We start from the raw sequence: 13,277 nt of genomic DNA, 5'->3' as shown, positions 1-13,277 counted from the left end.
GGACGTACAAATTCGATTGTGGCTCGAGGACCAAGTACTAGATTGCGATGGCAAAGCTGTTTCCATGACCAGTGAAGTGTTAACGGACGAAGAAATAGTCAAGTCTGTTCTAAACAGAGGAGATGATTTTACTTCCGTGGAGCAGGAATGGTTGGATACCACCGAGGAGTCTTTGAACGAAGTGTTTGTGTGGACCAAAACGAGGAGACTGAAATAGATTTCTCAACTACGATGAAGTCACTTAATAACGTGATCCAACTCGTTCAGAACAATGCAACACAAACAATGAAACTGAAAATCCTACGGTCTGAAATGCTGGAAGCAGAGTGGAAGAAACGATGTTCCTAACTTTTTTTTATTATTTTATCTCATTGTATTCGATTGCGTTGTATAATTATTCCTAGAATAAAGTTGAGATGTAACCTTTGTGCAAAATTTTGTTTTCATTTTTTAACCTATACTTTGAAAGACCCCTCAACAAAAATTATATTGAAACGACCAGCCGTATGGCACCCGCCATGTTTTTGGTGCCAACATCTCACACGTCAGAAGTATTTGTTTTCTTCAAACAGCGATCAGCGCGTTGACGGCAGTGAGCTTCGTTTACTAGTTTAGGGGAGCGTCAAAGAACAGCTGATTTTCAGTCGGAGTGGTCGTTTTCAAAATTAAAATTATGAATGAAAATTAGCTTTTCCATATTAAATTAGTATTCTGTTTAAATTAAAAACATTTTTTTTTGCAGGTGGGGAAAAAGTCTCATACGAAAATTGTTTATGAAGACAACTCAGCAAAATCAGCAACAATGTTGGAATTGTATGACCATATCGATGAATGAAAGTCAGAAATACATGTTTCTAATAATTAAATAACATAATGAGAAAATTTTCATTCAAATTTTAAAAATTGAAAACCGGCTCCGTGTCTTCTAATCTGGTAGAGATTACACTAACGATTTTGGGACCCAAATTATGGCTCTAACTTGAAGTCGCCACCAGACGTCGACGTCATCGCGAATTACCAATTTACCCAGGGGTATGACTAAAACGTCAAATCCCTCATATTGCCAGTGTACCCATTATTGCTGCGGTTCACTGACATTTTGGTTCTGTCAATTACTGTTGTTTACAACTCGGTCCGGTTATATAGTTATATAGTATATAGAACACCTCCATTAGAAACCGAAATATGAAAATCCGTCATGCAGTTAGAAATAAAGCATACTATCTCCAAGATTTCAAGGATTTCAATCCTCGCAAATGATATGTTGGTAAACAAATGACGCCATATTGATTTTGATTTTGGGTAGCCTATATTCAATTGATGTCTAACCCCTGAATTTACCACCATCTGACATATCGTGATGTCGATGATGAACTTTTACAGCAGAGGGATAGTGAGATCAAGACGGGTCTATGGTACTAGGTGAGGCCGTTTCGTCACTAAGTTGGGTAGGGGAGCGGTATATGAAAGCAGTACGGAAGAAAGCAGAAGGGGAATTATTTGCTTGTAGCGTGAAAGAGACAGACTGATCAGGAGCGAGCTTCGGCACTAGCGTATTGTGTTTTGTTCACAAACAAAACACAGTAGACTTCCAAGATGGCTGAAGAGTGGTTTTAGCAAGTTGGCCCACCTTAGGATATACTTCTACACGCCTTGAGTGAGATAGGCGGTGACGGTAGGTAGAGTGAGATAGCGATAATCGTGTCATACACCTGGAAACGACAGAGCAAAACTGACATACAATTCTGACGGATGACTTTTTTAATTGGGTCGTGTCCAGAGATGCCAGGTGATTTTTTAAAATGTCTTCACATGGTACGCAAAAATGTCTTCAAACGTCTTCACATGGTACGAAAAAATGTCATCAAATGTCTTCACAATCATATCGGATGAAACTAAAATTCATAACTTACTTTTGAGCAAAGTTTAGTAGCTAATTCAATGTTCATTCAAATTGATATTGTTATACAGCCCCTTTTTTTAAACTTACTTGCAGGTTTTGAAATTTATTTCAATAAATGTGAACATAGAATATATTTTAGTTCGCAATATATTTTATGAGTTTAGAAATGATAATTGGCTTGATAAACCGTTGATTGAGGTAATATAGGCCCAGTTCTTCCACAAAAACGGAACTGTGATAACTCAGTTTGTTTATTTTATCTTTGAAGTTTTGGTTGTAACTTAAGTAAAAGTCGCTTTGTTGTTTAATTCATTCTATATGCATGTGGATTTTCTGTGGAAGTGCATGTGCATGTGGAAGTTTGAAAAGGGCAAGTTAATAACCCCAAGACAAAAGTCTCCGTTGATTACTAAGAACAAAAGTGAACAAGTGACAATGATAAAAAAGCGAACAAAAGACAAAAGCCCTACTTCTTTTGACGATATTTTCGGCCAATAGTTAGAATTTCATGGAAATAATATCACTCAATAACCTGCATACGCTATCTTAGTGAAATGTCTTCACATATTTCAAATTGTCTTCAAAATGTCTCCGCAAATCAAATGTCTTCACAGTAGGTCAAATGTCTTCGAAATGAAGACATGTCCTCAAACCTGGCATCCCTGGTTGCGTCCCAATTAGCGAAATCCCAATTAAAAAGCATCCCAACTAAAAAACCCCCAATTAGCGGACGAGTACTGTAGTTCAATGGCGTGCCGTGCATTTCGTTTCCACTGTGAAGTGTATTCGAGAATCAGGCTCAACATTTCTGAACTGATTTCATTTTTTTTTTTCCAAAAAACTTACACTGTAAATTCAATTTTCTCACGTCTTAATAGGATATTTTTTGTTTGTATTTTAAACATGACAGCTACTCTTGATGGATGTTATTTTTTACTCAATTGAAAGATGAAATATAACAGTGGAAATCCCATCCCATATCTGTGATATTACCGCAAGGTTGACGTAGGACTATCGTTGATTTAGTGATCATTTGTTTGAAGTTGAATCTGAATCCATTCTGAATGAATGAATAAATGAATATTTGAGGGAATTCGAAAACGAGAGCGTTACGTTGGAGGCACATGGTTTTATGCATTTTATGCATGCATATTGGATACAAAAATATTCTACTGATGGGGAAGAATAATCTTTAGAAACTTTCCTGTTAACTGCACTTGATTGGAAAATCACAAAACAAAATTTATTTGGTTGCATTATTATATGAATAGAAAACACATAACATAATTTGTTTTTAACATAACATTGAAATAAACTTTTTCACTTGAATGTAATTTACAGTCTCAAGGGTCAACTGGCAGATTATTTTTCAGCAACGATGACATCTTTTCGGATTCTTTTCGATGCTCGATGCCCGCCAGTGGTTAACGCTAACCCGATAACCACCGAACGAAAAGAGTTGCGCGCGTGTATGTGTGTATGGCGGCTACTCCGATGCATCAAACGGAACCAAGTTTCGATGCTGACACTCTCTTGGTCGCCTTTTCAGTGGCATCACTCTTCTCCCGATGGATTCCCTTCTGGCCTAAGGTACACAAACATTCTCTTGGTGACACCGTTCATCAGCGCTTTCATAATGAACGAAGTTAGCTTCACCACACAGCGACAACAAGCTCCAATCGCTGTACAATTATAACTGAGTGGATTTCCGAGCGGCGCTCGCTTATATACCGATTGGTGATTTCAATAGCCTGTTTTGAAAGCAAATTTAATACTATTGAAACAAGTTTTTGGAACAAAAAGTAATAAGTATATAACGCGTAGACATTTTATCTTTCGAATGAAGGCAAATGCCGGGTTGGCCACCCGCGCACTACGCTGCTGCTGCCTGCTATCTCAATAGGATATTTTCTCAATCTATTTCCGCTAGCCATTCTTGTATGTGGTGCAAAATATTTATTCAATTATTCCCTTCATCTTCCACTCACACCTTGTTCATTCTTCATGCCACAAAAATATGTCTGCATTTGATGTCACCGTATGTTTTCGCATTTAAGCTGGTCCGGCTGCCCTCCCGTCATGTGTCGGACAACATGAGTATTCCGAATTCCCTTACATCCATACATGTTTTTCATGAAATCTACTAACCATAAAAGGGTCCACTCTTTGTATTTGAAGCATGTTTTCTTTGCCTTCCTAAATTCTACGAATAAATAGTTGAAAATGCTAGTTCCTAGTGTTACTACTAAAGCATAGTTTCAACATTCACTCTCTTCAATCTTATTCTAAAATAATCTGCCCTTTTCAAGGAATCTCAGCGTGCATAAAATACGGTTCTCCACTAACACCTCTACCTCATGATTTTTTTTAATGAAGCGCTCCCTTGCATCCAGCGAACGTTGCGTTATCGCTTGATGAATACAGTTCTGGGAGGCATTTTCAGGAGATAACTTACCACACCTTTAAAGCACTTCACACTTTTTTCTGACTTTTTTATATTTTTGTTCTAATTAAATTGTTTGAGAAAAGCCATGGAACGTATCATAGTCTGTTGAGTTTGCACCGCACTAAGTATCGTTCGCTAGAATGTACGGATTCCGGTTTATGTGAAAACGAAGTCGGTATCGACCGGTATTTCCCATGGTAGCTGGAAGTACTCCTTCGGAAGAGGCGTACAGTGGGTGGATTGGAAATCATGAAAATGTTTTGTAATCTGTAAGATCAACCAATGATTAGCAATGAAAGTAGTTTAATAGTCTAGACATCCAAGAACATACCAGAAACTTCGCCATCGAATCCCTCTGCTCGCTAGTATAATCCTCTCCAATCTCGATGGGATAACTCCGAGACGTTCCGTTATTACCATTGTCCGATAGGTAAGACATCAACAGCGAAAGACTGAGATCATCGGCATCTGCCAAGGATAGGGATTAGTTGTGTTATCACTTACTTTGAGTAAAGCTACCTTTCTTCATGAACTCGATGGGCTTCGTCAGGACTTCCTTGGCTAAATTATCCTGCTCTGGTCGGAAAATATTTGGGAAACGTTGCTTGAGCATACTGATTAGCAAGAAATTCCCACGGTTCGTGCCAAGATTGTTATCTCTGGAATTGCAAAGCATTGATTTGGTTAAAAATAACGATATTGCATTTTCATCATCTCACTCTGAGCAAATAATTTCATCTTCGGTGCGTCTGATCAGCATCACTGGTCCGTTGTACTGCGAGATCAACTCGGTATTGTTCAAATTAACATAATCCCTTATCGCAATCTTAACAATATTGGAAATACTCTCTGGCATTTTCGGCAATGCCAGCTGAAGCAAATCATCGAAGGTGGCATCCAAAATGACGCCTTTCACGTCCGGATACTGTGATGCGGCGTACAGCGTAGAATAACCCCCAATACTCCAACCGTACAGAATAATGTTTTCCGGCGTGAATCCAAGGTCAGTTATTGCGAATTGTAGCACCGCATCTATCGCGTTCTGATCTTGATCCGGATATGGACGGCCCTGATTAAAAAAAAAAGTAGAATCGTAATCAGTTTTTTGTTTTTGCACAATGTACATGCCACGTTACTTACACTGCTCCCGGCAAAGCCTGGGTGATTCCATCCCAGCACAGAATAGTTTAGTTCGATTGGGGTCGACATAATACCGACTTCGTAGAAGGCTGCGTTACCTTCCGAGCAAATTACGAGCGTACTTCCGTTAGGGTTCTTGTGGCGATTGTCTACAAACATTGTGTCAATTTCATTGTTGTCTGCCGTTTTCACCTTATTCCGTATGCCCTTATTCTCGGTAACGAGTTTGGTGCGTCCCTGCATGAGCATGGGTTCTGATGAAATAAGGAATGAATAATACGTTAGTTCTTTTGTGTTATCTAATGTTGATCGTGTTAACCTATACAGCTCTGCAGCAAACTCAACGATCCTGGATAGATCATACGTATTCCGAAAGTGTGAATCGCAACATATGCTGCAATTTGACATGGCAATGACGATATCCAGAATGGTTTGCTCCTGAGATCCTTAGGCCGCTGCCTACAAAAGAAAGTTTTTTCAAATAACCCTATTGAAATCACCATTGATGCTTTTGAAAACTCACACGCCACTACTGACGGTAAAATCGACCGGCCAATAGCGGAAATCGAAATCATATTTTCGGATGTGATTGTGTTGCTCCACACTTTTCTCACCGCGTTTCGCATTTTCATAACACTCGGCGAATCGGATGTAGATGACGTTCATAGATCGGCCTAGCCCACGCATACACAGCGAAACGGCCACCAGTAAACCGATGCCGGTGGTGAATTTCGCCAGCGAACCTACCGAATCTGCCACGAAATAACCTCGGCGGTACAGAAACGTGATCAACAGCGGCGAGGAGTAGTAACCAAAGTTCCACATCAGATTCAACTACGGAATGAATATTAGGGATAAGAAATTATTTATCTAACCACGAACGTATTCATATTCATGTACTGACAGCTGCCAGGATTTGATCTCCATATTTCTCCAGTGCTCCAGGCTCATACAGATCCTGTCAATTTTATCCGATTAATATATGTTTTACGTTGCTAAAATCAAGCAAACCTTCGTTCCATCGTACTCTTTGAAAAGCTTAGGAGTTAAGAGATATTTGTAAAAGGGCATTATTCCCTGCACTTTCTATGGATGCCACTTTATCTCTTCGTCAGCGAAACCTATGCAAATTCGCTGCTGGACGATAAACCACAAAAATAAGAGAAAGTTTATTCTGCAATTCTAATTGGAAAGTAAAGATTCCTCCACGCTAGCAAAATACTGTCTGTAGGTTGGAGCTAAATCTGTTAGCAATACGACCTTTACTGTTTCCCAGCTCAGCTGAAAATATTGATAATTGCTTATGTATTTGCTGCTGCTGCTGCTTCAAAGTAATTCACCAACAGAGCTTATCTAATAACATGACACATGGGAAATCATCAATCAACACAACCGATTTCCTTTTCAGTGTACAGAAGCATAGTTCAAAACAATGACAATTCATGCCAGGGAAGCTAAATATGGAGACGTGTCTTAATTTTGATGGCATTTGACTTTTTGAAAGTGTGTGATAAATTTGCCATTTATTTGTTGAAATACCTGAAATACTGAACAATGATCGATGATATTGAGAAAAAAAAAATCGTGCGCAAATTGTAATAGTTTTTTTTCGATGAAGAGAACACGTAATTTTAAGGAGAACCTCGAAGTAGTTCCCGTTTAACTCTACATGTGTAGGATTCTCCCATATATCAAGTAGAATTCATACCATATATCACACACAGAGTATCGCTTTTGGCCAAAACAATGTGTATTCGCAGTGGATGGGCTTATGGTTCTTCAAATAACGTTAGGGGATTTCAGACACCCCCCTCCCCCTCCGTGGACAAACGTGGACATTATCTATACTCCTCCCTCTGTTGTCCACGTGGACATTTCTCCATTTTTTGAAAAAAAAAGTCGGAAAACAATTGAATTGCGCTTAGATTTCTTTTGCAATTTCTATTTTCTATTGTATGGTTTGACTTTGATGGAAATGTTAGCTCTATAAATAATAGCGGTTTGTTCTCGATTCTTTGATTTGTTCCCCTACATTTCTCGTGAAGTTTTTTGTATATTCCATTCACTCTGTTATTACGTTATATTACGTTTTTTATTCTTAATTTTTTAAGGCTTTATCAGCTAAATATATGTTGGCATCTTTTATAAAACAAAGCAGTGTAGCAGTTTATGAAGGGTCATCACCAAGGATGAACACAAATCCTCCCGTTGATCTCGTAAATGTTCTTCTGTTGAAGTTGTGTGATATTTTGCAGCAACGGGTCTGCTCCCTCATCGCTTTTACGTCTTCAAACCTGTACCTTTTGATTTCCCGGAGGAACAGATGCGTCTCCTCATATCTTCTGGTTAGAGTGAGGAAGCTCACAGTTGAGGAGACTATCACCGCGTCCACGAAGATGTCAAACGAGGGTTTCCTCACTTCAGCACATCCCAAGACTTCTGGTGCTGAAAATAGCAGGCCAAAGATTATCCGCAGTGCATTATTGTAAGTCGGAGGTAGAGCTTTTAGGAGTTTATCTCTGGCCAGGCACGTCATTTGAGACCACATGTTGCTGAAAATTCGGTCGACCACCACAGTATTTTCAACGTTCGGGATGCGGGATGCGTGGTCATTTTCATAACATCAAAAATTGAAAAATCTCAACCCCTGTCCTAACGGAAATACCCACTTATGATTGGTAAAAATTGACGACACATGCAGCGGTTCCCTAACAGAGACATCTAAACCAAGCTGCCTGGGAGAAATTGGCATTGCAATTTCATCAAAGCAGGGGGAGCTTTTGTTCCTACCGAAATGTTTTCCCTAACAGAAACATCAAAACCAAGCTGCCCGGGGGAAATCGACAATGCAAATACATTAAAGTATGGGAAGCTTTTGTTCCTACCGAAATGTGTTCCCTAACAGAGACATCAGGATAATCGAGGTTCTACTGTATTAAAGTAACATGTTTTCACTGATGACAAAAATTGATAATTGTGTTCGGTATTGATTATTATCTTATATTGCATTGGTGAGTTTTTTTTCTTCATTTCATTCTTACATAACACAGGAGGCATCTCGTCTAGGGTTACAGATGGCGGTTTTCACCATGTCTCATTCGGCATCTTTTTCAGGGTCCCCAAATCTTTATCAAAGAGTTTAAATATGTAATTCTTCAAAAATATCCAAAATCAACAGATAGCTTAACGGAATCCTACGTCAACTATGCGGTCGTGTCTCGGACACAACCTTCCTGTGACTTTTTTTCCAACCTGTTTTTGATTGAAAGCTTTTCCTTTTTAGATTCAGTCATTGCCAATATTTATATAGTTTCGACAACTGAAAGAGGTAACAAATAAGCATGTTATATATGAAACTAGCTGACCCAGCAATCGTTGTGCTGTCATATAGTTTATTTCTAGAAAATATTTTGGTTGGTAAAAATAACGAATATATTTCAAGAGAGTTAGTATGGTATCGTTCTGTAAAATTGAACCGAACGATGATTTTCACTGTGAAACATAAATATGCGTACTTCTGATTTTCGAATGTTCCCTTTTTATTTTAAATATCCTTGTTTTATATACAGTTATTTACTTTTAATACGACATGTGGAGGCACCACTCAGTGTCGCATTGGAGGCGATTTTGACCTGTAATTGGGCAACGGCGATGAGAGTGGTACAGTGTCGACGTCTGGTGGCGACTTTCAATGCGGGGCCATAATTTGGGCCCCTATCTTTATGTTTACAAATATGTCCAATTAAACGTGTCGCATTACAGGTCTGTCCAATTAGCTAAATGTCGCATTAAATGTAAATTACTGTACAAGGATATCCATAGTAATTTTTTAATTTTAGTATTCTATCATTCTAATTTAGGTGAAAACAAACTCAACGATATATAAAAGACGCAGATTTGATCAGCCGTTTTCCTATGATTATATTTTACACGTACGTGGGAAAATCCCTCTTTTATATACAAAGAAGATAAGCAGAGTAAATTTTTTCGAATTTTTCTAATCATCCGTCAATCAGCCGTGCTTCTGTAATGATATGGTACACGTACGTGGAAGAATCCCTCTTTTATATATAAAGATTGCGCAGAATTAAATTTCTTCCAAACTCAACAAATAATGTTTTTATTTTGAAAGAAATTTTGACAACTGGAAGAGGTAAGAAAAAAGCATATTATATATGAAATTGTCCAGAATTAAACTTCTTCGAAACTCATCGTAATCAAATATTTTTCTATGATTATAAAATTGTAATTTATGGAAAGAAATACGAACCTTCTATAAACTCACATTGCGAAATTTAAAACCTGTGCCGCCTAGGTGTAGATTTGTACGTTAGATGGCATGCACTTAGAAAATTATGCTAATGTAACCTAAAACTCAAAAACAAATCATGTATATTTTACTTCCGGGCTTTCCAAGGTAGTTGTCACATGCAGTAAACATGCATTTTTCAACTTGTTTTTGATTGTGCTCCCGAATTTTCTTCTTTGATTCAACCATTGTCAATATATATATACAGTTTTCAATACTGAAAGAGGTAAGAAAATAACATGTTATATATAAAATTGCGCAAAATTAAATTTCTTCCAAACTCATCGCAGTCAAATAGTCTTTCATGATTATAATATTGTAATTTATGGAAAGAACTACAAACCTTCCATAAACTCACATTGCAAAATTTAAAACCATCATCACTTTTACCGCAGCGCCGCCTAGGTGTAGATTTGTACGTTAGGTCGCCAATTGAGAATATGAGCAAGACAAATGAAGTAATACCAGGGACAAGCTGTACTAGCGTTGTACGTGTACAGCGTTGTACAGGTACCATTGTAATACTTATGACAGACATACAGCTGTACTTGCGTTGTACTTCGAAAATTGTATGTCTGTCACCATGTACAGCGCTAGAACCATGCAAGCAACTCGGTACAATCGCTGTACCTGTACCGACCTGTTTTACCGCTGTACATGGCTACAGTTGTACTGTGCGCAGCGCCATAGACGGTTAGTGGTGGGTAGCATGAACAAGCAGAATCAAATCACTTGATAAACGTTCTTTTCTTTGCCTTTTCTTAAGTTAATAACTCAGATTGGAAACTTGTTTGTTGTGTTTGATAGTTTAAACACTAAATAAAAACCTTTTTCATTGAAATATGTGGTGGAAATTGGAAAAATATCTGATTGTCAGTTTGACATACGGTACAATGTACAACCAAAGTATGTCTGTCATGGTACAATGTAACCTGTACAACGCTGTACACGTACAACGCAAGTACAGCTGTATGTCTGTCCCTGGTATTGTACCACACGTCAAACTGACAATCAGAAATTTGACCAATTTTTACCTCATATTTCAATGAAAAAGGTTTTTAGTTAGCGTCCAAACTATCAAACACAATAAACAAGTTTCCAATCTGAGTTATTAACTCAAGAGAAGCCAATAGAAGGAAAGTTTACCAAGTGCTTTGATTCGATTTATTCATGCTACCCACCCTATGGCGCTGCGCTCAGTACAACTGTAGCCATGTACAGCGGTAAAATAGCGCTAGCGCTGTACATGATGACAGACATACAATTTTCGAAGTACAACGCTAGTACAGTTTTATGTCTGTCATAAATATAACAAACGAGTCATATGCTAAACATATATTCGTAGTATCGTGTGGCACCGGCTGAACGTACATCATAAACAAGACAACTTTGCATTCAAAACAAAACTATGTCTCTCGCTATCATCCATCAAAACTCTTTCAAATTTGGTCACTAGTACAGCTGGTTTGTATTGCAAACCGCCATTAGCAAAACTTTTCGACAGATTTTAAAGCCTTTACATAGTTGTACAACATTATAAACCTTCCGTATTGAGCTAGTTCTATTCCAGTTATAAAATGGGAATATTTAACAGCAAAGTAGCCCCAGTGAACAAAAATAAACACGATATGTCGCACAGCATAGATCCGCGCTCACCAACGGTCAATATCAATCGTAGCCCTATTACGAGTGAGGTAAAAAATTGTATCATAAATGTGATAACGCGAGCCTTCACTTCATTTTATTTCTCTTTAGAATAATCAAGATAAACCGGCCATCACAAAAGTGCGTGATTTAACGTCGGATCTGACCGAAATTTTTGATAGTGCCCAATCACCAGAACGAGCAGTTGGGGAGAAACTTCAAATTATGCTCGATCCTCGTTCACCCAGCACATTTGATCGGACCCCACTTGTTTTGGATGATTCAAATGCATCGAACACATCAGTACAGGATGCCTCGTTAGAATACGTAGAAATTAACGAACCTGGCAATAGTAGTGAGGATAGCTCGATTTCATTCAAAGATTGCGAAACCCTTCCGGAAGTGGTAACTGCAGTGCCTTTGGAGAATAATAGTTTGTTCAGTGATATGAGTTTTAATACCGAATTGAAAGCCCAAATTGACGATATCGTACAAGGACTCTACGATGCTGCAAAAGATCCTCGTTCACCTTCGATAAATATCCAACGGACACCCATTGTGTTCGAAGAAGATGACACAGTGGAGGAGAAAAACGAACCAATCAAAAAGGACGAGAAGATGTACAAAGAAAGTAAGAAACCACAGGAACAACCTTCAAACTTAATCTATTCGAATGAAAATAATTTGGTAACCACACCGAAGCGTGGCACTTTGGACATGACTGCGCCATCAAAGAATAACGTTATTTCTGCACCCCGGACACCTTTGGGTTGTGTAACGAACCTGAAAACCCCTGGAAACAATGTCGCAAATAATATGCGCAAAACAGCACTCTTTGGACAGATGAAGCAGAATATAATCACGGTAGAGAACAATACTGAGTTGGTTTCGACTAAAGTTTCGCAGCCACGATCTAAAATCCCCACGCTACGACTGAAGTGATGATCTTAGAACAAATGCTATGGTAAGCGGCAATTAAACCACCCATAAACACAGGTACACAAGTTGTATGAAAACCGTCAGTTGAATAATCGAATCGACCTAGTTGTAGTTAACATTCTATTTTGTGACCAACTTTGTGCACGTTTATAGAAAGCAACGAGCATCAATAAAAAAAACCTTTTCCTAAAGATATTCCACTTTATTCTGCGCGGCGAATGAGGTGAGATGGGAAAGTTTCCCGCTTTATTCTGGAAGCCACCTTACTCTTTAGCTCCTCTTTGATACCAGACTCAATAACATATGAGGACATGACTTCAAATCTCACCTAGTGACAAACTATAGTCACCCCACTCGCCTTCGGTAACACCGGGACTTGAGCCATCTCACGTCATTCGCCGCGTAGAATAGGGGGAATTGTATATTACCAGCCGAACGATATTTGAGTTTTGTTTCAATACTACTTAAGCGACCCATAGACGTTCAATATTATTGCTCTATAATTTGGTTTGTTCATCGCCTTGTTACAGCTCATGGACCAAAATATTATTCAAATGGTCTAGACCAACTTCAATCAAAAGCTTATGCGTGAGCTTCTTGGATGCCAAGGAGAGTTCTATGACATGCTTAAGTGAATCAACATTAGGGATGCTATGTTTTGGGTGACCGTGGCATGGGACGAGGCTGATTCATTGTCAAATCATGTAGAATACCGATTCAGTTTTTTTTGAAAATTATATAAATTAAATTAAATAAACATTTTGGGATTTAGATGACAACAAAAATCGAGATGACAGTAAATCTCTACCTATCATGCAATTTGAAGATATTTGGCATCCTTTTTTCAAAACTTCGATTCCATGCACTTGGGTGGTTTTACGGTTTTCGGAAGACTC

The 13,277-nt window shown here is 38.4% G+C and overlaps 2 protein-coding genes across 2 annotated transcripts; one reads left to right on the top strand and one right to left on the bottom strand.

The window, feature by feature from the left end:
• Positions 1 to 3,782: 3,782 nt before the first annotated feature.
• On the bottom strand, positions 3,783 to 6,845 carry LOC129767237 (phosphatidylserine lipase ABHD16A). Its single transcript, XM_055767920.1, has 9 exons — positions 6,501 to 6,845; positions 6,394 to 6,447; positions 6,013 to 6,323; positions 5,809 to 5,948; positions 5,490 to 5,743; positions 5,069 to 5,418; positions 4,869 to 5,008; positions 4,681 to 4,817; positions 3,783 to 4,616 (listed from the first exon to the last, which is right to left on the bottom strand). The coding sequence occupies exons 1-9, from the start codon at positions 6,558 to 6,560 to the stop codon at positions 4,506 to 4,508; spliced, it is 1,557 nt and encodes a 518-aa protein (XP_055623895.1). The 5' UTR covers positions 6,561 to 6,845; the 3' UTR covers positions 3,783 to 4,505.
• Positions 6,846 to 11,225: 4,380 nt separating this feature from the next.
• Positions 11,226 to 12,572, top strand: LOC129768545 (uncharacterized). The gene is made up of 2 exons (XM_055770273.1): positions 11,226 to 11,492; positions 11,554 to 12,572. The coding sequence occupies exons 1-2, from the start codon at positions 11,376 to 11,378 to the stop codon at positions 12,382 to 12,384; spliced, it is 948 nt and encodes a 315-aa protein (XP_055626248.1). The 5' UTR covers positions 11,226 to 11,375; the 3' UTR covers positions 12,385 to 12,572.
• Positions 12,573 to 13,277: the final 705 nt, after the last annotated feature.

The sequence above is a fragment of the Toxorhynchites rutilus genome, chromosome 2 (genome assembly GCF_029784135.1).
Source record: "Toxorhynchites rutilus septentrionalis strain SRP chromosome 2, ASM2978413v1, whole genome shotgun sequence".
In the NCBI taxonomy this organism is placed as follows: domain Eukaryota; kingdom Metazoa; phylum Arthropoda; class Insecta; order Diptera; family Culicidae; genus Toxorhynchites; species Toxorhynchites rutilus.
Note: the sequence above shows the minus strand (reverse complement) of the source record. Positions and strands in the feature narration are given on the sequence as shown.